Raw genomic sequence first — 24,668 nt, 5'->3', positions numbered from 1 at the left:
CTTTCTTTCCTTTCTTTCCTTTCTTTCCTTTCTTTCCTTCCTCTCTCTCTCCCACCCTCCCTTCCTTCCTTCCTTCGTAATACCATTTATTCAATTCTTCCTTTCACCGTTGTTTCATGATGCTTGTCCTGTCACATCCAGTAGACTCTTGGAGTTAACACTGGCAATCTTGTGTTATTTGTGAGAGAAACACCAAAAGTTTGTGTTAGTAGCAGCGTGTAATTTTCCTAAGGTGAGGACAGTGAGCAGGACTGCGTATTTTAGCTGACTGAGTAACTTAGTAACTCACCATAGAACTAAATGGCAGAGAAATTGAAAGTTAACATGTTTTCCCCATCACCCAGAACTAAAATATTAGTAAAATTTCTTCTTTAAAGAGCAAGTTAACTAATTTAATCCCTAGAAGAACCTAGCATCTCCAGTTTGTTACATGGAACTTTTGTTTTCTTGTTACTTATTTTGGGATATGTGGTAAATCTCATGAAGTTATTAAAAAGTTTGTCTCTTTGTAGCAGAAGATTCCTCAAAAAAAAAAAAACGAAAAAACAAAACAAACAAACAAAAAAAACCTCCAGTTGGAAAATTGGTCATGGACTTTGAGCAAGAAAGAAATCTAGACAGAAATGGCTTTTATCTAGGAAAGAAAGCTTTGTGATTGATTTTAGTCCTTTTTATTATATAACAATTGAGGTTTCAAAGGATTACTTACCTTTTTACTTATAGCTTGCTTCATTTTGTAAGGGACAATGATACTATACTATTAATTTACAAGTGTTCAAATTAATCTGGTTTTTAAACCATATTCAAATAAAAGACAAGAGACAAGACTGATGAAGAATTGGGGATATTTTATTTTGCAGTGAAGACTTTAAAACAAAATATTTTAACACCTATTAGCACATAATTTTATGTAACATGTGACATGTAGCCAGCCTTTACATGAAATACTTCTGGCTTTATGGAAACTCACCAAGTTATTACTGTTCATTTTGTTGTGTGCTGGTACACATGTTTTCATGGTATTTGTAAACTTGGAAATACTCAAAAGGTTTTTAGATGTGTGACTCATGAGTGTGAAAGATCTACTATATTAAATTTTCATGAAATTCATTCTATTTCTAGGCTCTGATCTGCTCCACTGATTTCTGGGATAGCATGTTGTTTTAATTATTGCTTTTTAAATTTTTGATATTTTGTTTTAACATAATGGTACCACCCATCCATCTTTGTAGAATAGTTCTTGATACTCCCGTTGATTCCGCAATCCCCACCATGAGCTTTAAAATTTTTTATTCAGTGAGTTTTAAGTGAGTCTGTCTTAAGGGGATTTTGATTGAGAATGTGAATACATTTGTAAATTAGTTTGGGAAACTAATTCTTTTATTACAGTATGTATTTTCCCCAGTCTGGAATTAAAGCCTCATACCTAAGGTTTGAATGCCAAGTAGTAAATGATACTCTAATGTGATCCTTAGTTTTGCTATTGTGTTCACACATAACTTTGTATTTTGTGTTATTACTATGTTACAAAATCTCAGTTTTTCAAGGTACAAAAGTCTCCAGCAGTTTGGAAAGGAGTGGCTGGGTATCATGAGTCACCCTTATGCATTTCTAGATACTCTGTCAAATCTAGGAAGTGCCTTTTCTCACAGATGATGTGTGATATGGATGACATTTTTTGAAGTTGTATTGAAAACACACAGATTAAGGTGACATAGACACATAAAGGTGAACTTTCTCAAAGCATGAATGAAACATCTCTAATTTTCTGGTGTGGAATTCTGTAGGATTGGGTTTTACTTCCTTTCCTAAGCAATTTTTTTTAATTGTCTCAGTGTTAACTATTTCACAGCAGTTTGACAATTAATGCTGTTACTTAATCCTTTTCAAGTAACATTTCTTTTATTGAAGTAATTGTTTTCTTTTGCATTATGACAGAGATCTATTAGATCTTTTGCCAATGATGATCGCCATGTTATGGTGAAACATTCAACAATCTATCCATCTCCGGAGGAACTTGAAGCTGTTCAAAATATGGTGTCTACTGTTGAATGTGCTCTTAAACATGTCTCAGATTGGCTGGATGAAACAAATAAAGGCACAAAAACAGAGGGTGAGACAGAAGTGAAGAAGGAAGAGGCCGCAGACTCCTATTCCAAGTGAGTGTGGCCTGACCTTTGTGGCACGTTCCTGTAGTGCCCAGAAAAGCCCAGGATCCTGTGCCACTTACATTTGCTATATGGTGTTCTTTGGGTTTTCTTGTTTGTATGACTGTAAACAAGGAAGTAAAGTTTATGGAATTTTTCTGAGTTAAATTTGAAAGGAAAGCAAGAAAAGAATAATGATTAGACCAGAAAAAGAAGGAAGACCTGTTCAGGATGTCTTTTGAGGGTGCACCAAACTCTTTTAAAAATCTTTCTTTTGGAAGTCATCTTTTTCATGTGTTGATTCAGCCTCCTAAATTTGGAAATAAGTAGTAGTGGTTTTGGTCTCGGGAGAAATCATAAAATGCCATTTTTGTCTTGTATTTAAAAATCCTGGTGTAGGAGAAAGAGTGCAGGAAACTGTTCTCTAAAGGTATTTTTGACTGTATCTGCCATGTTAATTCCCAGGATCCAGCACAGTATCTTGCAAAGTAAATGCTCATTGGATATTTATTTGTAGAATGAAGGCCTAATGGGAGTCAGACTCTTCAACAGTTACAGCAGAGTATTCTCAGTGCTGTAACAATAGTAAGGCATTAGTGAGATGAAGCTGTATGATAACTAGGAAACTTTTTATGCCATGTTAAACTTAGAGTTACTGTTTTGAGCATAGTCACTATGATTGGAATAAGTGTATCATATACTTTAAAAGATGAAGCTCATTTGACTATATTGTGTTAATAGGATTAAGAGTATTACTATGGCTACAACTGGTAAATTGAGGGTATACGTTGCAGAATTTTTTCTCCAGCATTTAATTCTAAATCAGTGTGATAAGTAGATAAGGAATAGTGAGAAAGTATTGATAAATTGATTTAACTGAAAGATAATGTAACCTTTCCATCTTCAGATAAAAGATAATATCAGTTTTTATCTGGATAATGTATTTCCTTGACTTTGTTAGCTGTTATAGGTAATATATACACTGTATCTAGTCGTAAATTTGTCAACTTGAAGTTTCTTGGCAGTAACTCACTTCTTCTTGAATATGATGAATTTAAAAAAGATACTGTCAAATTTGGGGGTTCATGGTAATTAGCAATATCATCCAGTAATGTAGCTCTGTGTCTTCCAGTCGCTGTACAAGATGAATAGTCATACATTCCATATTTAAATGGCATGTTGAGATGTGCTTATACCCTTTTAAAAACTTTTTTCATTGTGGTAAGATACATATAAAATTTGCTATTTTTACTATTTCTAAGTGGAGTTTTAATTTTCAGTGAAGTTATAAATACATCTTCTGCTGTTTGCTTTCAAGGCCACACAGACTTTTGAAAAACGCTCCAGTAGACATTTGCTTAACTGGAGCAAGTCACTGTGTTTTCAAGGTTTTTAAAAGATAATGTACTCTGCACTTCGTTTGGGTTTTTAAATGTAGAGCTGTGTGTGCATGCTCTTTATTTTCTGTGTAAAGTCTTTCCATCTTGTGAAACATTCCCAGGATGAGCACTTGATTCTTCCCATGTGGTGGAACTCCAGGAGTGCAGAACGATTGTGTCCTTCTTTCGTATAAAACAGAGGCAATCACCGCTTCCAGGAACAGAGCTGTGTTTGTGTTGTGGTCATGGACACGCGTTGTGCTCCCCGTGTCTGCCAGGCACTGCAGAGGGCACAGAGACGGAGAGGGCGAGCTTATGTGGAGTAAGCGCCTTCTGTTGCCGGGCACTGTTAGGTGGCGTTCAGCTGTGCACTCTTACTTCACCTCTTTACAGGCTGACTTGGAAATCAAGTAAATTGAACAAGTTCCCACTATTTGTATTATTAGTAGTATTAGCTTAATTTTAATTAACTCCCTATATCTAGGTGGCTTACTTTATAATACCTCATATTCAAATTCAGAACTGAATTAGGACTTTGTTCTCTGTTCAGTCATGCTATCTCTACACAGTAAGGCCAAATATATCATAATTATAATATAGAATTCAATAAGCAAGCTAATAATGTCTGGTTAATAATAGCTACCATTTATTGAGTGCCATTTACTGTACCAGATTATTTTTCACATTATTTTACAACAAATTTACTAATCTCAGTTATCATCCCTCTTCCCCACCCCCATTTTACTTGTGAGATTTCCTGTGCTTCAGATTTTCTTATGAAAAAAGTGTGACTCAATCATTAACAAACTTTAACTGGGTGAAGGTCACTGAATGAGTGTGTGTGTGTGGTGGAGCCAGGGTTCATTTTCAAGTTTGTCGGATTTCTGATCCAGTTTTGTTTTTTTTTTTTAGCATGTTCAGTTCGATTATCCATGACAAAACTGGGAGCAGGGAGACTATATGCTGATTCTGGGCATCAGAAAAAAACTTCATGAAGGAGGTAGCATTTGCAGTAGGCTCAGAGGATGAGTAGGGTTTTGGCAGGCTGTGAAAGCGAAAGAAAAAATAAATCTCAGCAAAATCCAGGTGTGAGAAAGTATAGGGACTGTTTAAGCTATTGTTTATTGAGCTATTAATATATGCCAAGCCCTGGACTAAGTTCATTACTTAAATTAATTAAATGATATTGTAGGCATTACTCTGAGGAAGGTATTATTCCATTTTTACAAATGAGAAAGTAGGCTCAAAAAAGTCAAGTAATTTGTGATTTGTCGACTGTCAAACAGTAAGTGGCAGAGCCAGGATTGTCAGAAGGAAGTTATGCTGTCTCCTAAATTGCCTCCCAATATGCTCAGTGTCTGAGTGTTCAGTGGGACACGAGGAAAATAATAAGCGGAGTTCCATTCACTCAATGGTTTTGAAAGACTTGGCTGCGGCATCCTGTAAACAGAGATGAGATGCTAGTGGTTAGTCAGTTAGGCCAGTGGAGAGGAGGTTACTGAGGTCGTCTAGGTGAGAGGTAGTAAGAGAAAAGAAACTAGTTTGAAGGCAAAGCTTTGAGAGTGATTATGAAGAGGGAATTTATAAACTGTTACTAGATTTGGGAGAATGAGAAGATGGATGGACAGGGACACAGAAGAAGAAGAAAATCAAAGATGACTGACTTTGTTCTTAATAGCAAATAATTCCCTGTACTTGGTTCATTTGCTTTAAAATGCTTTGTATTTCTTTCTGTACTTGTACCAGCCTTATATTTTTTCATTGACCTAATCTCTTAAGGTGTGTCAGGCACTGAACCCATGGCTGGATTATTTATAACTGTCTTGTTTCCACTGCCACAGTTTGTTTCTCTCCTTTCTCTAGTTCATTCTCCACTCTGCTGACTTGGGCCCAATTCTACTGATTCTTTGCCTCCAGCTAGAATGACCATTTTTCTATCTAGCCAAATCAAGACTCTGCTGAAGTCAAACTTACAGGTTGCCTTGCTTGACCTTTCTGTTTTGACCTCTGTCTTCTCTGAAATTGGGAAGCAGCCCTAATAATATAAAGAGCTTGAGTGTTGTGGTCAAACCAACTTGAGTTTGAATCCAGGCTTTGCCATTTTACTCTCTCTGTGAACTTGAACAATTAATCACCTTTTCTGAGATTCACATTCTTTGTCTTTCAAATTCAGGCTCTTTGTAAGGTTTAAATGAGAATTTGTGGCATGCAGTTTATTAGATGTTACTTTCTCTTCCCTTTTAAGCAGGTTTTAAGCAGCTTTTGTACTTAACTGCAGTATGAGCCTTGGGAGCAGGAGAGATTGGATCCCCTCTAGTATGTTTTCCATACTCAAACGGGTTGCTTACTTGTTGAATGATTGCCAAGTTTAGTTACATTTTCACTTGTGATTAAGGGAAATGAACCAATAAGAAACTTACAGTATTAAAATCAAGGATAGATGTTAACAGTATTCTTATGCACCGTTCATGACTTGTTCTTTGAGTGTCGGTTCTTGTAGCTACCACTGGATCTGGAATGTGTGTGTTGGCAGATCATCTTTGGGTTCCTCAGCTCTTCACTTTTATCACATTGTTCTGCTTTTCCCATAAACTTTTATGGATTCCTAGAATGCTACAGCTCAAAGGAATGAGCTAAGGCTCATGCAGCCGATTTACAGTTACGGATACTGAGCCAGCAGGCACCATGAGGAGTAGAGTCCAGGTCTTTTAGTTCGCTGCCTGATGCTCTTTCTCAGCACACTGCAGTGTTCATGTTTCTCACAATTCTTTAATTACTAAATTAAAAGATAAAAGGAGGATTTAAAAAAAATGAAAAAATGTTTAAGAGGATATAGTATTTTTGGATTTTCCTGAGCAATATTAGATGTCATAAAGAATTGAAATCTATAGGCTGAAATATTCTCCCTGTTGATTCTTTGAGGAAGATAGTTTATGAGCCTTAAATCTGAGACTGACTTTTGTGGAATTTTGGTTATCTGGATTTATGTTCCCCCTTAACAGTTCATATGGATAGTCAGAAAGCCAGGTGATGATTAAGTTATAGTTGGGGAAATAGGTTGTGAAAGTAATCATTCAGACTTTTATTTTTAGGGATCAAGGTGGTCGAACATTGTGTGGTGTAATGAGGATTGGCCTGGTTGCAAAAGGCTTGCTGATTAAAGATGATATGGACTTGGAGCTGGTTTTAATGTGCAAAGACAAACCCACAGAGACCCTCTTAAATACAGTCAAAGATAATCTTCCTATTCAGATTCAGGTGAGTACAGTTTAATTGTACCTCTAGGAGAATTTGTAAAAAGGTGAAAATAGGTAGTGACCTTGATAAACTTAATAATAAGAAATTGGTAATAATAAAGGGTAGGTACAGACAAAGGGAATACTGCTACTCTGGGTCAGTGACTCATGCATCACAATGAAGGCAAACTTCTGGTGATTAGTACTCAGGATATATTTACTAAATTAAGATGGCTCTTAAGGTACACTCTTAAATTCTTTAGATGTATCTTACCGAGAGTTTTCATATTTTCCAGACTAGACCTTTCAGCGTTATAAAACTCTTGGAAGGGTTAGTATAATGCAGAAAAGAATCAAAAGCTCAAAAAGAGCCTAGACAACTGGAGACTTTCATAGATGATAATTTTTAAAATTGAAGACGCAGTTAATTTAACTTCACTCACTCTGTTAATGGAAAGTCACTATTAATTCCTTGTTTCCAAACCTTTTTCACATTGGGATGCATTTAGAAAATTTAATGTTGGCATGCTTCCTGGAGGGTGCTGCTGAAGGCCAAAGGCTTCTCAGGGCTGAAGCCAACTGATTGATCGGGGGCTGTGGTCACCCTGGAACCTGCTCTGTCAGCCTGCTCCAAGGGCAAGTTGCATCACTGATTGGGAAGCCATTGTCACCTTTCAGTTTCAGATGTGTTATATGTCATGTAACTAGATTGTAGCTTTTTGGTGATTTCGATCAGTTAGTTCATATATCTGTGTCGCATAGATAGACATCAGTATGCAAGGTTGAACTTTGAGTTGTTGAATGCTCTCTTTTTTATTGTCAGTTTCTTTTATTTGTATTTCTCCTAAAAAGGCTCTTACCCCACTGCCCCAAGTAATATGAAATCTAAATTTGTTTTTATTAGCTTCCTTACGGATCATTTTCTTTCATATTTACCAGCTGATCTTCATAACCATCATACTGATTTTTATCTACTGTTCTTTACACTCAAATTTGTGTTACTTGTTGATACATTTTTTTCTGTATTAATTTCTGGAGGACTATTTTATTTTTCGTTCTTAGATTATAAGATAAGATTTTCTGAGTGACTGAACAAACATATTTGGCTCTTCCATTTTTAATTTTGATTGAAAAAATGTTTCTATTTCAAGGGTTAAATTCATTTCTTTTAAAAAGTTATTTTAAATCCTTATGTGACCATTTAGGGAGGGAAAGTGGTAAGCAACATGGAGAACAGTAAAAAATGTTAAGAAATGGAAAGCTCAGTAATGGATTTCAGACCACCTGTACTTTTTGTTATTAGAATGTTAATAAAATTCATCTTTTCCCATTACTTTTAATATTGTTTTAAAACCTGTATTTCTGGTTTTATTATAGTGAACATTATTACTCTTAAATCTGTACTAAAGGAATAATAATCAAAGGGTTGGACACAAAGACTTTTCCAACCATCTCACCCTCTTTTCTTTTCCCTTTAATGAGTCCTGTTTGTGAGAGTGATCATATTCCTCAGGTGTGTCAGGGTGGAAAAAAGATTGAGAACCAGTACTATAGGAAATTGAAGTTCTTATTCTGAAAGATCTGTCATATTTCTCCCATACTGAAGATATAGGAGATTGGGCCTAGTTTCAGTTGCATTAATAGAGCTTTCCCTGTGCACATCGCAACTATGTGAACTCTGCGTTTTCTCTCCTGAGTCAGGATCTTTATTTCTGGGCATCACAGTTTTTAAATGTTCTTGTTGAGCTAGCAAGCGTTCAAGGGAGGGAACCAGGAGAGTACAGGCTGTGTGAACCATTTCAAATTTGAAGAGACGAGGGCTTTTCTGACTAGAGAAACCTAAAAAGATACAAATATCTTTAGGTCTTTGAAGGGCTTCTTGGAGAAGGTAAAAGTGGCCTGAACTCTTAAGATAAATGGTGGACATTATAAGAAACATTTGAATTTAACATAGTCAACAGAGTTATCCAACAGTGAAACCAGCTGCTTTGTATGATGGTTAGATCCATGACTATAGATATTTGGTTAAAGGTACCCAAGTGAAATGATGATGTACACACATTTTGTATTAAATTGAATAGTATACACACACATATATGCCCACATATATACACGCAAGTATACACCTATTATTATTATTATTATTACTATTCCTAATACTATTTCAGAAAATCATCTTAAGTGTGATTTTTTTACCTTTACCCTCTACCCGCCCCACCTTGTTTTCATGGCGTTTGGAAAACCAGTCTCTGATATGATCTTATTTTCTTGTGAATTAAAAATCTTTTTCCTGATCAATTACCATAGCAAAACTTTCAGTTATCAAAGTACCTTAATTAATTGAGGTTGCACCATACCTTTCTCTGCAGACTCTTTTGTAGGGCAATTTTAGAACTTCCTTGAGTAAAGTAGTAGAAGGATGACCCAAACCAGAAATCACTTGTAATTAGTCTAGCCCAACACTCATACTACATGTTTACTTCATTGGATGCGTCTTATGGTGATCTGCAAGCATAACTGAAAAATTTAGTTTGACTTATTCTCTGAGATATCTTTAATGCTCTTAGAGTGGCAAAATGAATGTGAGCAGTTTTCTGCTTTTTCTCTATAGTCTAGTTCTGTTTTTTTCCAGCCACTGTGTGGCTTTTCCCTTTCTTGGTTTTCTCCATTCAAAATTAGGATAATGAATTTTCTATTTTCTGTCTTTCTGGGAATGTTTAGTGGTAAGTGCTGTTTTTACGTAAATGGCTTTGAGCTCCTTTAATGCACACTGGTGAGCAGAGAGAGACCCAGTGGTGTTTATGTTTAACTGTTTATGTCAGGTAATAGAAATTAAATTTTACCACCAAGAAAGGCCCTGTGTAACATTAAACTGTGTATTTAGTGTATGAAAATATATATAACTTAATATATGATTTTAGTTGGTGATTATTTTCTGTATGTGTATATATTGTATGTTAAAAGAAGCAATGTATAGTTCCTTGTGGATGTCAGATGACTTGACCCAAAGCAGGTCCGTTGTTAAAGAAGGGAAGTTACTTGCTTACACTAATTTTTTTTTTTTGCTGGTGAGTGACTGTGCAGAGATCCTTTTTCTTTCATTCTTAATTGATTTTCTTTTAAAGTCTACATAATCTTGTATAAAAGCCTATATAATCTTATGTTTATATGTCCTTAGCAAGTGGGAGTTCCTGTTTAGGCTGTCCTGTCAAAAAAGGTATTGATTTAGAGAGCATTCCCAGCAATTTATTATTGTATAATAGTTCTCTGTAATAATTTCAAGAACAATAATTTACCCTTTATCATATAGTGATGCTGTTGGCAACTCACTTTCAAATATTAGAAAGAATGGGTTTAAATGTTGTTTAATAATTGTATAGATCATTGACGTGGTTGCTTTTTGAGGGATGGAGTAAGGATTTGCTGGTAAGTTGAGGGCAGAAATGTTATCTTTACACTAAAGAACTAGTCAAAGACTACTTTTTCGGCACAATAATACTAATTGTTAATAACATTTGAAAACTAAGAGGGAATCATTCATTTCTTGAAATTTTAATTCAGTGTTTTTGAAATCTTGATGACTTTCAGAAACTCACAGAAGAGAAATATCAAGTGGAACAATGTGTAGATGAGGCATCTATTATAATTCGGAATACAAAAGAGCCCACTCTAACTTTGAAGGTGATACTTACTTCCCCTCTAATTAGGGACGAATTGGAGAAGAAGGATGGAGGTACACGTGTGTATATATACATATATATAGATAGATAGATGTATATATATAAATATGTATTTTGTTTACGTAAGATCTCTTGAATGCTATGTTAGTTATGCTTTATGGATTTAAGAAATACCTATCTTCATTTGTTTTATGCCACTCAGGATTTTAAACAGCTTTATTTTTACACAGTCACTTTATTTGGAAAAAGGTATATATTTGAAATATAAAATATGTTAATTCAAAACCTGTGCTTATCTTGTTGGTCTTAACTCCACTTTAATTTTTGTACTGTTTTGGTGTTCTGTTTTACTTTGTCTCATATTGCATTGTTACTGGTATCGGCCAACCTATTCTTTGTAGCTTGGCTCTGAAGTCTGATATTAAGGTTAAATGTGGTTCAAAACAGTATTGTTTTCAAATTTACTCACTTTTGTGTCAAGTTACTCATTTGCACATTGTTCTTAATGTCTAATAACTATGACTTTTTAAGAATTATGCTTTATCCTATTGCCTATATGTAAATCTTTTATAATGTAAGCGAGATAAATTGGGGGAACTGATTCTTTAACACCTTTAGTAAATTTTTTTCTTGGAGGGGGTTATCGTGTTAACATTTTGAATAGTATATGTGTGGGAATCATGCTTTAAACTAACTTTCTTCTGGAGCTGAAAAGAATTTCTGCTTGGCATTGCCATTGTATAAAAGTAGAGTGAGAAATCTACTCAGTTTTGAGAAGTAAAGATGGAGCTGGGCTTTTTTTTTTTTTTTTAATCCTTTCACATTAGTTTGTTTCTTCCTCTCAGTCCTGTCCCTAGAAACTTACCGTGTGGTAATTTCTCCTGTGTCAGACCTTTGACCAACTGGCCCCTCTCTGTCATGACAATTTAGAGGCAGTGTGGCCTCACTGGGCCAGTGGGGACTCCCTGTTGCTGTTTTCTCATCACTAGACATTCAGCAAGTTACATTGCTTACTCCCCTACCTGAAATACCAGTGCAGCAAGAAATATTGGTCAGTTTCTTAATTTATTTCAAGTTAACAATAAAGGTAGAAAAAGACAGATCTACCAGAGATTGTTAGAACTTTGAGCTTTGGCAGACACGACTCACAGGATTTCTTAAAGTAAAAGTGATAGACTCCCTTTTTTAAAAAGTCTTTTGGGGTAAATAAATCAGCTGTGCCATACCCAACAGATATAAGCTTAGACACATTTATGAGTCATAGTTTAAAATTAAAGTGAACCCAATCTATAATTGGGTTTAGACCTGTATTTTTTTTTGGCTGTATATCTGTGTATAGTATCTCTAACATCTCTGAAGAACCAATCTTATATGACTTAATTTCTTTAACAGCTTTACAGTTCACCATTAACTGTAGAACTATAAAATGATTTCTGAAGTATCAAGATAATTCTGTTAATTCTGGTAAGCTGTGTTCTACTTGACCCTCTAGTGTAAAACTGACCATTTCTAAGTAGGGTTATAATTTTAGATATTATTAAAAATTATTTGAGTATAGAGAGATGAGAAGACTGAAGTTGCCAAAGACTAGGTCATGTTTGCTTGGAGCTGTAGACGTCCCTTCCATTACTTTGAAAGTATTAAGTGAACAGCAGGCTCCTTTTCCCCCATGGCTTTTTGTACTTCATGGGATTTTGTCAGTTTTCAGTGATACCTTTAAGCTTAGTCTGTTGCTTTTATAACTTTAATTTTTGTTCAGAGAACCTAAAACATATTCTTAGTGTATTGCACTCTTACTGTAGAAAACTAGTTATTACAGAATGGAATCTGTAGTGAAGTAGGAGCCATCGTCTTTGTTCGAGGTGTTTGGGTTACTCAAGGCTCCCAAGACCTCTTTACGAGCTGAATCTCATCAACTGATGTTAACATAATTGTGTGGGATAAGGTAAGATGAAAGAATCAGCTTGGCTCTAATGTTTTACACACGTTACTTCCTCTCCCTCTGAGTGGCAGAAAGATTTGCTTTGCCGTTTTCCTTAATCTCCCAGCCCTGTTGACTCACTTGTTATCTCTTATAATTTGCTCATTTTGTCTAACCTGGGCTTTGTCAGTGTTTTTTGATCTGCGCTAGCAATTTTGTGTACTCCTGGGGCAACTTTGAGGATCCAGCGTAACTGAGCATTTGAGACCTGGGCTGTGTAATTCTGTAGGATTCGTTTCATCACACCAGATAACTCCTCTCGCCTTGATGCAGTTCTTTTCAGCTACATGGGTTGAAAGCCCCAAGATTCATTTAGGTTCCAGGAATTTCTAAAACTGAGAGATCTTCCTAAAAAAATCTCCACTCATTTTCTTTCTCAAAGTTTAAAAGAACATCCATTGTAACTTTTGGGGGGACATTCTCCTGTAGAATCTCAACATCATCTCCCCTCCCACAGAACAAACAGGCTATTCACGATACATATATACCTCATGTATATGTATTCATATATACAATTATTTAATTATTATTCATATATAATTAATATGATTTGATTTATGTATATTCATATGCATAAAATTTTAAAGGAACAAATTTCTCTTCCCTCTCTTTACTTGCCACATACTTGGGTAAAATAAAGCGAAAAAAATCTGAGAGCCAGGTGGAGCCAGAGGACTGGGGCAGGGCAGGTGAGAACATCACACTTATCTCCTCAGGGTTGTCTCTGCAGAAGTGGCTCTATCTAACTACTTGTTTCAAATCACTGTTTGCATTTTCATTGGCTGGAGTACATGGTGAATCTCTCTGGTACTGTTCACTGTTTTATAGGTAAGATTTCTCACGTGTTGTCCATCTTATTTCCATATTCTAACCCTTTACTTGAAGTTCCTAAAGAATAACCGTTCCCCATAACTACACGCTTCCTCCTAAAGAAGTCATAGGAGAAGAAGCAGAGACCTTGGTGCCTGGCAGCCAGTATTTGATTCTTGACTGTATTAACTACTGCTATGTGACCTTGGACAGGTTTCTTTATTTTGAAATGAGCAATGAATACTTTAGACAGTTGTTTGAGGTCAAATGAGAGAATCTGTGTAATGTGACCTGTGTTGTACCCAGCACAGAGTGGTTGCTTAGTAAATAGTGGTCGTTACTCCGCTCACTAAAAAGAGTCACAGCACAAACTCATCTGTTCAAATTGCCTTGAGGTCACAGTGAGAATAATGTGGATATGATGGATCTGAAGAAGTAAACCTAAATACAGTTCAGCTCTTAAACGCCAACTGAAGTGTAGTATTGGAATTAATGTACTGTATTTGCTACAGTGCAAGTAATGAACTGGCTTCTATAGCTTATGATTCATTGATACAGCTGTCTTCTTCCCTACCCCTGTCCTTTATCCCAGCACCTGGAGTGGTACCTAATACTTAGTGGGCAATCAGAAAACTGTTAAATGAATTTTTGTTGCCAGCATATTATCTGCCTGGTGTGTAAGAAGCATAAACAATGGGCATCTCAGAAATCAAGCAATATATATTGAAGATTTAGGTCTGTTAGGATATTTTATAACTTTCTGTGTTATAAGCACTTTCTCATATATGATTTACTTTAACCTTCACAGCAGCCCTATGAGGGTAGATTTTCCTGTTTTATAAATGAAGAAAGTCTCACAGTTTACCCATCTCCTGTGACTTTTTTTTTTTTTTTTTTGAGTAAAGATAGGTTTATTTAGAGAGACACATACTGCATACAGTGTAGGCTGTTTCAAACGGCAAGAGAAAGGCCACAAGGTGTCAGGGTTGAGTGCTCAGGTTAGAGGAAAAGTAGGTACACACTCCATGGAGTGCGGGCCTTCTCAGAAGATGAGGGAGCAGGAGAGGCAGCCAAGAGGTGCCATGTTGCCAGTTCTTATGGGCTCGATAGCTTCATATGCTAATAAGTGGAAGGACCAATCTAACTACCCTGGGGAAGGGGCTAGGATTCCCAGGAGGTTGGCCATTTCCCACTCTTTGACCTTTTGTGGCTAGCCTTGGGACTGTCATGGGCCTGTGGGCATGTTATTCACCATGCTAATATGTTACAGTGAGCCTATAATGAAGCTCAAGGTCTACCAGAAGTAGTCAAATCTCCAGCCATTTTGAGCTTCGAGGCCTACTGGGAGTTGAATCTTCCACCTTTTTGATGTTAATTGCTGTGTCATTCCTTGAATGGTTGTGCCCTGCCCCCTTCCTCTACTCCTAAGTCCAGTTACTGTCTAGGATGATGGTAGCTGATTTAGTTATTCTGAGCCTTACACAGTCACAGCTTCTTTTGGTGCTTGTGATTTTAAACCAGAAGTTATTTGCTGTGAGGGTGATAAATTAGCTGTTTATTATATTAATAGTACAATTGGAAACCAGATAGGTAGGGAAACTACAAACTCCTCAGTGTAAAGGTGGATTTTCAAGGGTCCTGGAGATGTTGCCCAAGAATCCCTTTTCCGTGTTGACGTTAGTGCCAGCTTCTCGTGGGTTTTGACAGTTCACTTGCATGAGTCCTGCTAGGTGGCAGACATCAGATCTCACAGTCCTAAGATCTCAGCTAGGATTTATAACTCCTACAGGCTTTATTTTCCTGCCTACAGCTGGTAGACCTACATTATCTGGTGCAGAGCTGTAGCCACTGTCTTTCCAGTGGCCCACTGCCTACTGAGACATTGAAGAAAAGTCATAATAAGTGACGTTTCTACCATAAATTAGGAGAACAGTGCTCTGTTTTATCTAAGTGCTACATTTACCTGTTCATATTAGTGTGGCCTGAGGTTTTGCATGGACAGTGGCTTGAAGCATAGTGTCTGCTCTTCACAGAGCCTCAAGGAATTGAGAGAAGGGCCTGCTGGGTATCTTCAGGTTACCTTAAAAATTCTGTCAGCACAAACTCACTCAGATTGTCAGGGAGGCCTTTGTGGTAACCCAGCTTGATTATTTTACCTTTGAAGAGCCCTGGTTTAGTCATATTCTGGCTTTTCTCCACCCCATCTCCATCTTCATTTTTGTGAACGGGCAGAGTTAGCTTGCATGTAAGGGATGGAGAGAAACTGACCAACATTTCCTGCAGTACGGTGTGTTTCTGGTCACTGATCTAACCTCTAACAAAATCAATGAAGTTAGGCATAATAGACTTCTTTTCAATGCTTCCATTGTTCAGAATGTTTTATGTACCTTCATGCCCTGATGCCAGGTTACTGAGCAATAAATTTTAAAAGCTGTTTTTCTTTGCTTTGGGCGTTTTTGTCGCTATCCCCCATGCTGTCTTTCTTCCTTCCTTCCTTCTTTTAATCTGTTTTACTAGTGACTCTAAGAAAAAAATGAAATGGCTCACAGTTAAATTGTTTACAATTTAAAGACTCCAAGATACCTCTTTATGAAGAAGGTTTTGCATCCCCTCAAAATTGAAACACCTACATTAGAAGCTCATACAGAAATGTTAAACCTGAGGGTCTGCTTGAGAAGTAGCAGTGTTTTTCCAGCAACAATTCTGTGATTGCTTTATTACATTATTTTTCTTAATGAATGGAAATATATAAAATTGTATGTTATTAATTATATAAAGGAAATAGCCAAACAGGGCTTACAAGTAGCACTGCAGTGCCATTTAAATTTATGTAGTTTTAAAATGAGAAACTTTGAGGAGGATAAAATGAGATGAATTATTACACTCCTCTGCTGTTTTCCATCTCGTGAGTACTGAAACATTTTGGATCTTTTGACTTTTTGACTGTCAGAGCATGAAGAAACATGGCCATTCTGATGGTGATGTAAAAGGGAATCTGTTCACTGCCTGTCCCTTTCACCTCTTTTTAGTAGAATCTACTGCCTCCAAATGTTGACTGTCTGTAGTAGCAAGCTGATGTCTCTATTTTTTTAAATAAGAGTTTATGGTTATAATCTGTCCTTCAGGATGAAAGAATTTATCTGAAGATTTTTGCCATTGTTCTCCTTTAAAAATATCTGTGTCGTAATGACCATTAAGATGTTAATTACAAGCTCTGATCACTGGACAAAAGTACCAGAAAGTTCAAAAAGAGTTGTTTTGCCTTGTCTTTTCCTATTCAAACTTCCTCTTACTCCTCTCTTCCATTGACCTCCCCCCGCCAGCATTCCCACTTGGTAAGGTGATGGAGTAAAAGTTAGCTTGTCTTACTTTTAACTTTAAAGTTGAAGTCTTGAAAAATAAGCACAATCCATGCCTTTTCTTGGGACTACATTATTTAGCAGTCAGTCAACCTTTGTCATGTCTAACTTCTGAGAGATTCTAATTGTTCATTTACCGTAGTTTGTTTTACCTTGTACGTGAGCTTTACACAGATGCTCGTATTGACCAAACATTTTGACATATAAACATGAAAATAAGTTAGTTGTATGTTTTGTGTCATTAAAAAGAATTAAGCACAGCCAGGAACTAAATCACATATGAAGTGAATACCCATGGTATGTTTGTTTATATTTATAAATAAAAACACATTAACAATTATTTTTTGATGCTTTACATTTTATGAGTAAAAAGGGGTAACGAAATGAGACCCTGCGTCCTGAGTTTGTTGGCACAGGTTAATGTGAAACAATACAAATACCTGTTGTAGAGCTCACCCGGGCAGAAAACAGGTGTGTAGCACTTCGGCCTTTTTATGTTGCAGCCAGTAAAGAGAGCCACAGTTCTTTCTGCAATAAATTTTTTTCTTTTGCGCATAATGCTTTCAGTTTTAGTTAATGACCATCTGTCATTTAAAATATACAGTCAATTTGCCATAGTAGAATCTTGTAATAACTGAGAAGCCAAAAAGTATCAGTGATCGAGTTCCCCTATTTATAAGTATTTACAGTGTATGAGTTGGCCTGCACAAACGTGCTACTGATCCTGTGACTGTCATGGCTGTACTAGAAAGAAGTGTTGGTGAACTCCTGCATCTAAGAGAGTTCTTAAAAGAAGATGGTAAATATGACTTAATTGGATTAGACAAAGAATTATTTCCCAGAAACATTTGTATGCTGTAGGCATTTAAATAATGCACTAAGTCATCAGAAGTCTAAAAACTCACTTCCTAGTAGCTTAAAGGAAATAAATTTGGATAAACATGGATTTAGTATCTTGTGACATCTTAGTTATGAATATTTGCCCCAATCACATGCTTGAATTCTTAATTTGGTGGCTCTGGGCCATCTAATCCAACTTTGCAATGTTAAGGCAAGTCAAATAGCTGTACTTAGGTAGTATTCTTTGCTTTTTTTTTTTTTAAAGGCAAGTCAAATAGCTGTACTTAGGTAGTATTCTTTGCTGTTTTTTTTTTTAAAGTATGTAAAACTTGACATATAGTTTATATTTGTAGTTCTAATGATTTGGTTTAGAATAGAAAGAATTAAGAGAACTCCATGGTGACACTTGAGGAGTTCTTATCAATGGGGTAGTTTCTGTTAATGATTATCTTCTTGGGTGAGTTTATTTAATTGTTAAAAAAAAATTGCCATGCTCAGCGTATTCTTAGTGTATCTCAAATTGATTACCTAAGAGAGCCCCAGTTTTCCTTAAGAATTGATTAGTGATTAAAATCCCTTCTATAAGAAAAAGTTGTTGTTGCTACTGGTCCCAGATTTCTACTCTTTGCTCCCTGCCGAAGGAAAAAGTGCTGTACACCTATTTTGTGTCCTGTACCTATTTTGTGCCCTGTGATACACATCCTTAATAAGATCCCAGATCGTATGTAGCAGTGGTCATTGATTTGTTTACTGAACAGATGCCTTTGTGCTCCTGTTGTACTCAGGCACAGAATGGCTCTGTTGACTGTTTACTTAAGTAATTATGGTGCACGTAATTTAAAATGAAAGCAACAAAGCCAAATCCTGAAATCTTCTGGGAGTCTTATTAGTTCACTCAGATGCTGCTCTTTTTTTTAGTTTTATTGTTTGGTAATTTGACAGGAACCCCTTGGTCAAATTGTATCTGTCTTTCTTTATCCCATTTTCCCATTAGAAAAGGTTGCGATGAAAGATCCTCCGGACTTACTGGACAGGCAGAAATGCCTGAACGCCTTGGCGTCTCTTCGACATGCCAAATGGTTTCAGGTTGGCTCTTTGTTATTATCTTATTGTTGTTGTAGCCTTGTGCAGGTTTCATTTGGAACACCTGCCATGTAATGGTTTCTATGTGCTGTATAAAATGGGGGTGCTGTCTACCTCTTAGGGTTATTGTAGGAGTAAATGACTTAATTTAGATAAAGTTCCTAGTGTAGCTTCTATTATAGTTAATGACGTTTAATTATCATATAATCCTTTTTGGCTTATTACTCTGAATTTCAAATGGTAGTGTATAAAATACAAACCTGAGTGAGAAAAGCTAAAAGTTAAGGTAGACAGTTGCCTGGAAATGGGGTTGCCATGAGGCTATACAAATGATTTTAATAATATGCTTCCTTTACTTTAAAATTTGCCTTTCTAAACCATAATTTTACTACTTTTAATAACTTGATTTTTTGGTTTGCTTGACAACTCGTGAATGACTGACTAATTAGTATTCATTTTAAAGAACCTACCATGATCAGTGTCCTTAAAATGAAGAGTGGATTTCAACAGGGGTACTGGGATCATTTTGTTTGTTTTAGGCAAGGGCAAATGGATTAAAATCATGTGTAATTGTCCTCCGCATTCTGCGTGATTTGTGCAACAGAGTCCCCACATGGGCACCGTTAAAAGGATGGGTAAGTACTTAAATATGATTAAAAGCAAATTCTGGAGCTGTAGTCAGAGGAAATTCTGTAGAAATTACATGTTACTGTAAAATGGCTATATTCTGACTCTGCTGAGGTGTGTGCTATTTTTGTTCTTGAAAACAATTAGGGATTTTTTTATGAGTTTTTTCTGACGAATATAACCCATCTCTTCTACCTCATCATATTCATGCTACAGAGCCGGGGTCCTTTTTTCTGATGAAAAAGTCCTGTACCTGTTAGAAGTGATGTCTTCCTGCACTTTACTTTCCATTGTTGGCCGATTACTATTCACCTGCTACCCAGGGAAGCCTGCTTGGCTGGCATATTTCTCTTCCAGTGCTACCTCTATTTAAGTAAAAGTTACCTGGTATGCCGGTATAAGCCTCCCATTCTCTCTGCGTGTAGACACTTAAAAATAAGTTCACGTTAGTGATTGAAGTCAGGTGAATAGTACACTTAACCATAGTTTACATGTTACCAAACTTACTTAATTTGGAAATTATTATGCATGACCCATTTAAGACCCAACGAAGAACACTATAAAACAAAGATGTAAAGGGCCATTTTAAATTAATTTAGAAATTATTACTTTGATACGGTATCATGAATTTTTAGTTTATTAAATACGAAGATTTGGCCCTTCTTTTATTCTAAGTGCACTACTCGGCAGGATGTCTGAAATGAAGTCTTATTGTGCTTCTTAGGTTAAGTGGGAGATAGGAGGGCTGGGTTTGAACACTGATTGTTTATTAGCTGTTACTAACTTATATGAAGTCTTGTTAAATCTTTGTTAAGTCAATTAAATGACTGCAGTTTCTTAAGTAATCCTTTTAGGGTAACTGAAAATAGAGTTTTGTAACAAAATGTTTTCTGAATATATTATCTTAAAAATGGTTGATTTGAACACACTGCCTGGTGTAAAAAAGTTGATAATCAAGTGGGAAAAGTTAATTGGGCCCTAAATGTTAAATTGACTTCTACCTTTTTTGGCCTTCGTTGTAGATAGAAATGTCAGCTCACATTTAACTGGAATCCTTTTAACACTTGGTGCATGTACTAATTTGTAATTTAATATCTTCTAGCCACTAGAGCTTATATGTGAAAAGTCTATAGGTACTTGTAATAGACCTTTGGGCGCTGGGGAGGCCTTGAGACGAGTAATGGAGTGTTTGGCATCTGGAATACTACTTCCTGGTAAGGGTTTCAAACTCTGGAGGCAGAAGAATCAGAAAAATTTCATTTTAACTTAGTTTTCTGTTATGTGCTAAGTTTGTCCTCTGCTCAGGAAAATGATGTGTAGGGGTTGTTTTGCTTGGAATTTTAGCAACCAGAATGTTCAAATGTTGGAGAAGTGCTATAAAACTTTCTTTCAATAATTGTAAGTTATATTTTATATGTACTAACATAAAAGATACTAATAAGATATTGTGTCTGCTATGAATTTGCTTTACCTAGAGCTTGGATTTTGAAAATGCTCACGTTTGGCTAAAATATATGAAGTTCATTCTGTTCGCAGTCTAGTGTTTAATTTGGAAAAACTAAATTTGGTCTTATTTTCCATATGTAATCCCTTTATAGATTTGGGATGATCCATCATGCTGTTTCTAAATTCTTGGAGTTACGACCCAATTGTGACCTTAAATACACAAGTGACTTCTAGTAAAATAAGGACATTTAAATGCTGTATTGAAAATGAGTGTCCTTTTTATTCCATTTAATTGAGCAGACTTTTAACCTTGTTCCTTAGTTGTTTTTTTCTTTTTCTCTCCGTTCTTCTCTCTCTCTCTCTCTTTGTGTTAGTTTATTGAATTCTAAACTTAGTTCTGAATGTTACTTGTGTTTTTCTTTTGCCTTTGTCAAAGGGGGTCCTGGTCTTCATGATCCTTGTGAACGAGACCCAACAGATGCTCTGAGCTATATGACCATTCAGCAAAAAGAAGATATTACCCACAGTGCACAGGTAGGAGATGGGCCATACCACTGTGGTCTGTTAGAGGGATATCATACAACCTATGTAAATACTTTTTTGTTGCCTGTTGTTAGGGACTTTTGCTATCATAAAAATATCATTTGAGGAATGTGTTTTTAGCTAGAAGTTCTAAGGGCTTAACAAATGAAAAATACAAAATTTGAATAAATACAATCTTTTGTTCTTTAGCATGCACTAAGACTATCAGCCTTTGGCCAGATTTATAAAGTGCTGGAGATGGACCCCCTTCCATCTAGTAAGCCTTTTCAGAAATATTCCTGGTCAGTTACTGATAAAGAAGGTGAGTGTGAAAGTTTTTTATTGGGATTGGATGTGGGCAGTGGTGTAGCTGGTCATGGGATGCATCTTTTGTTAGAACTGAGAGAACTTAATTTTTAACCCAAGTCATGTATAAGAACATTTACTGCTGTTCTTCCTGACTTTCTTCTCTTGTCCCATCAGTGACAGCCGCTTGCTGTCATTTATTCTTACTAGTGAAGGACTCATTTGGCTGTGTTGGTCAGATTCCATTACTGCATAGATTTAGGGATGACACTTAGAGAAGCATGTTCATATCCTTTGTTTTTCCTCACTGCCTTCTTTGGGTTTAATTTGCTTTTCCTTTTAAAAATTTTTTGAGTTAGGTGAATACATTATTGGGGTTTTTTTTAGCTTCTTAGTTATTGTATATACTAGTAAGACTGTAAGTTTTCCTTTAAGTCCAGATTTATGTGTTGTACTCTTTTTACATTAGTGTTTTCATTATCACTTAGTTAAAACTATTTTTTATTTCCCCTTGTTATCAATTCTTTGACACATGAGACATTTAAATATTATTTCCGAACAAGTGAAGATTTCCTAGTTCTCTATTTTTGATTTCTCACTCTACTATGATCTGAGAACATACTTTGTGTGATTTTTTTTCCCCTTTGTTAGTTCTTGAAACCTATTTTAGGGCCACATGGTCAGTTTTTATAAATGATTCATAGCCTGAAAAAATATGTATATTCTGCGATTGGTAGTCAGAAAGTTCTTTACATGTCAGATCACATTTGTTCATTATGTTGTTCAAATCTTATATACCTGTTTTTTATACACACACACACACATACATACATATATATATATATAGACACACACACACGCACAATATTTGTTCTCTTAATTACTGAGAGACATATCAGTTCTGCTCTATTGTAGATTGTCTGTTTCCCCTTGCAGGTATGCCAGTTTTTAATTTTCTAGAAATTTTGGCTCTTTTATAGTTTCAGATTTTCTCCCACAAATTCTTCTTGATGTCTTTTTTTTTTTTAAAGTTTGTTTCTGAGAGAAAGCTGCATCATCTAGGTCTCTTTTGGATCAGTTTCTGTTGTCTGCTTCTCATGAATTTTGATCACAATGTCTTGTCTTCTCATGTAGCTGTGTTTTGGTTTTGTTTTGAGTGCTTGAGACTGAAATTGAATATTTTGAGAGAATTTAAAGCCTGGAGTAATGATTTCAGGAAGGATTTCTATTGGTTTCTTGGAGATAGCTAGTGGGATTGGCAACCTGGGTCATTTTAATGTGGTCGAGGAATAAGATGATTTGAAGCTGGGGTTCAGTCTTTGTGATATCAGATTATTTCCACTTAATTTCCTTTTAGCATATGGCATTGCAGAGGCCCAGCGCACAATGTGGGCAATTCACAGCCCTTCCCCTTTTGGTGGTCCTTGAACTTCAGTTTTTGACTCATGAGATCTGGATGCCTGATAAAAGTACTCTGTTCAGTTCTTAGCAGCTCCTTGTGGATTTCAAAGATACCCCTGGGAAAAAGTGGCTCTCAGTGCAAGGTTTCCTTCATCTCCCAGATCTTGACTCCCTAATTCTTTATTGTCCAGGAACAGACATTTATTCTACATTTGGTCCAGCTTTACTAACTGCTCTCAGCAGGAAGGTTGTTTCAAGTAACTTACTTTCTTATACTGGAGGTGGAACTTGTATATTTTGCAGAAGTTCCTCTGGTGACTTTGTGGAAGCTGAGGTTGTGAACTGCTGCTCCTCCTCTGCTACCATCCTGACCTTGTTTGTGCCACTCCAGCCACTCAGGCCTTTATGCTGTTTCTTAGCATGTTCCTCCCTTAGGAGCTTTGTGCTTAATGTTCTCTCTTCGGAGGGCTCTTTCCACAAATAGCTGAATAGCTTGCTCTTTTACTTTCTTCAGATCTTCATCAAAAAGTTATCTTATCAATAAGTGATACCTTTCTGACCTTCTGAAAGGCACCACATGTAAAAAACAGCAACACTTCCTCTCCCTTAGGCCTCTTAATTTTCCTCCATTGTGCTCATGACTATAGACATGTAGTTACTTTCTACCACCACACACAAGCTCTCTGAGAACAGGGACGTTGTTTTGTTCTCTGTTGTATGTATAGCATCTAAAATTGTCCTGAACATAGAAATGCTCAGTTAATATTTATTGCTGAATGAATACATGAATGAAATTATAATGGAAAGGGGGTGGTAAGAGATAAATTGGGAGTTCGAGATTTGCAAATATTAACTACTATATATAAAATAGATAAAAACAAATCTCTTCTGTATAGCACAGGGAACTATATTCAATATCTTGTAGTAACCTATAATGAAAAAGAATATGAATGAAAAAGAAAATGAATATATGTATGTATATGTATGACTGAAACATTATGCAGTACACCAGAAGTCGACACGTTGCAATTGACTATAATTCAATTAAGAAAAAATTATAATGAGGATGAAGAAAGTATAGGTTTCATTGGGTACTGGTGAGGATTACGTGAATTAATATAAGGTATTAAAAACAGTGCCAGGCATATGGTAAGCCCTCGCCATAAAATTTGAAAATTTAAATTTTATTGCCTCTCAAGTGATCACTTCTCATTTCTAGATACTGTAGATGTTGTAAACTATTTCTTTTTGTAAAACAAGTTCATTTTCCACCCCCAGGTTACCATTATGATTAGCTTCAGATTTTACAGCCCTTTTCCAAAATGCCATGGATGGTAGAATGAAGCTTAATCCGTGTAACTATTCATGTAGTTGGAGGATTTAGGGAATAGATCTGTACATTTAAGCCAGCTAGTGAATTCCAATCAAGGAGCAGCTTTTAGTGTAACTTAATGAGTGGGAGAGTGATTGAATAGACATTGTTCCTTTTTAACTTTCTCTCTTAAAGACTGCATTCTGGGAGACTGGCATTCTCACACTTTTATGTAATGCAAATGTAAATGCAGTACTAAGCAGATATAAGCAGATACTGCCTTTTATTAAACAGAACATCAAGATTGATTGACCTGAGTGGTAAGTATTGGCTCAAGCAAATGCTGAAGTCAGTGTTTACCCCAAGGGACAATAAATCTTGATGATCAGAGAACATGTAGTTAATCTCACTGTTATAATAAGGTTTCACTAAGAAGTATCTGGAAATCTTATGGCATGAGTCTCTTGAGCATAACTTTCCTTTAGGAAAAACCCAACAACCAACTTTTAAGTTGAAGATACAGAGAGTTCTTCAAAGTA

The 24,668-nt window shown here is 36.0% G+C and overlaps 1 protein-coding gene across 6 annotated transcripts in view; it reads left to right on the top strand.

Moving 5' to 3' along the window:
* STRBP (spermatid perinuclear RNA binding protein) overlaps window positions 1–24,668 on the top strand; it is a 113,367-nt gene that overhangs the window by 64,803 nt on the left and 23,896 nt on the right. For all 6 annotated transcript variants that reach the window (XR_012072258.1, XM_072960096.1, XM_072960092.1 and 3 more), the window contains 8 exons: window positions 1,939–2,159; window positions 6,619–6,784; window positions 10,351–10,495; window positions 18,427–18,518; window positions 19,055–19,150; window positions 20,245–20,356; window positions 21,025–21,122; window positions 21,321–21,432. Coding sequence is in view for 5 of the 6 variants with exons in the window: in XM_072960096.1 (XP_072816197.1) it covers window positions 1,939–2,159; window positions 6,619–6,784; window positions 10,351–10,495; window positions 18,427–18,518; window positions 19,055–19,150; window positions 20,245–20,356; window positions 21,025–21,122; window positions 21,321–21,432 (1,042 nt within the window). In the remaining variant the exon portion in view is untranslated. The remainder of the gene's footprint in view (window positions 1–1,938; window positions 2,160–6,618; window positions 6,785–10,350; window positions 10,496–18,426; window positions 18,519–19,054; window positions 19,151–20,244; window positions 20,357–21,024; window positions 21,123–21,320; window positions 21,433–24,668) is intronic.

The sequence above is a fragment of the Vicugna pacos genome, chromosome 4 (genome assembly GCF_048564905.1).
Source record: "Vicugna pacos chromosome 4, VicPac4, whole genome shotgun sequence".
Classification (NCBI taxonomy): Eukaryota; Metazoa; Chordata; class Mammalia; order Artiodactyla; family Camelidae; genus Vicugna; species Vicugna pacos.
The sequence above is the reverse complement of the archived record's forward strand: the minus strand, read 5'-3'. Positions and strand labels throughout refer to the sequence as shown.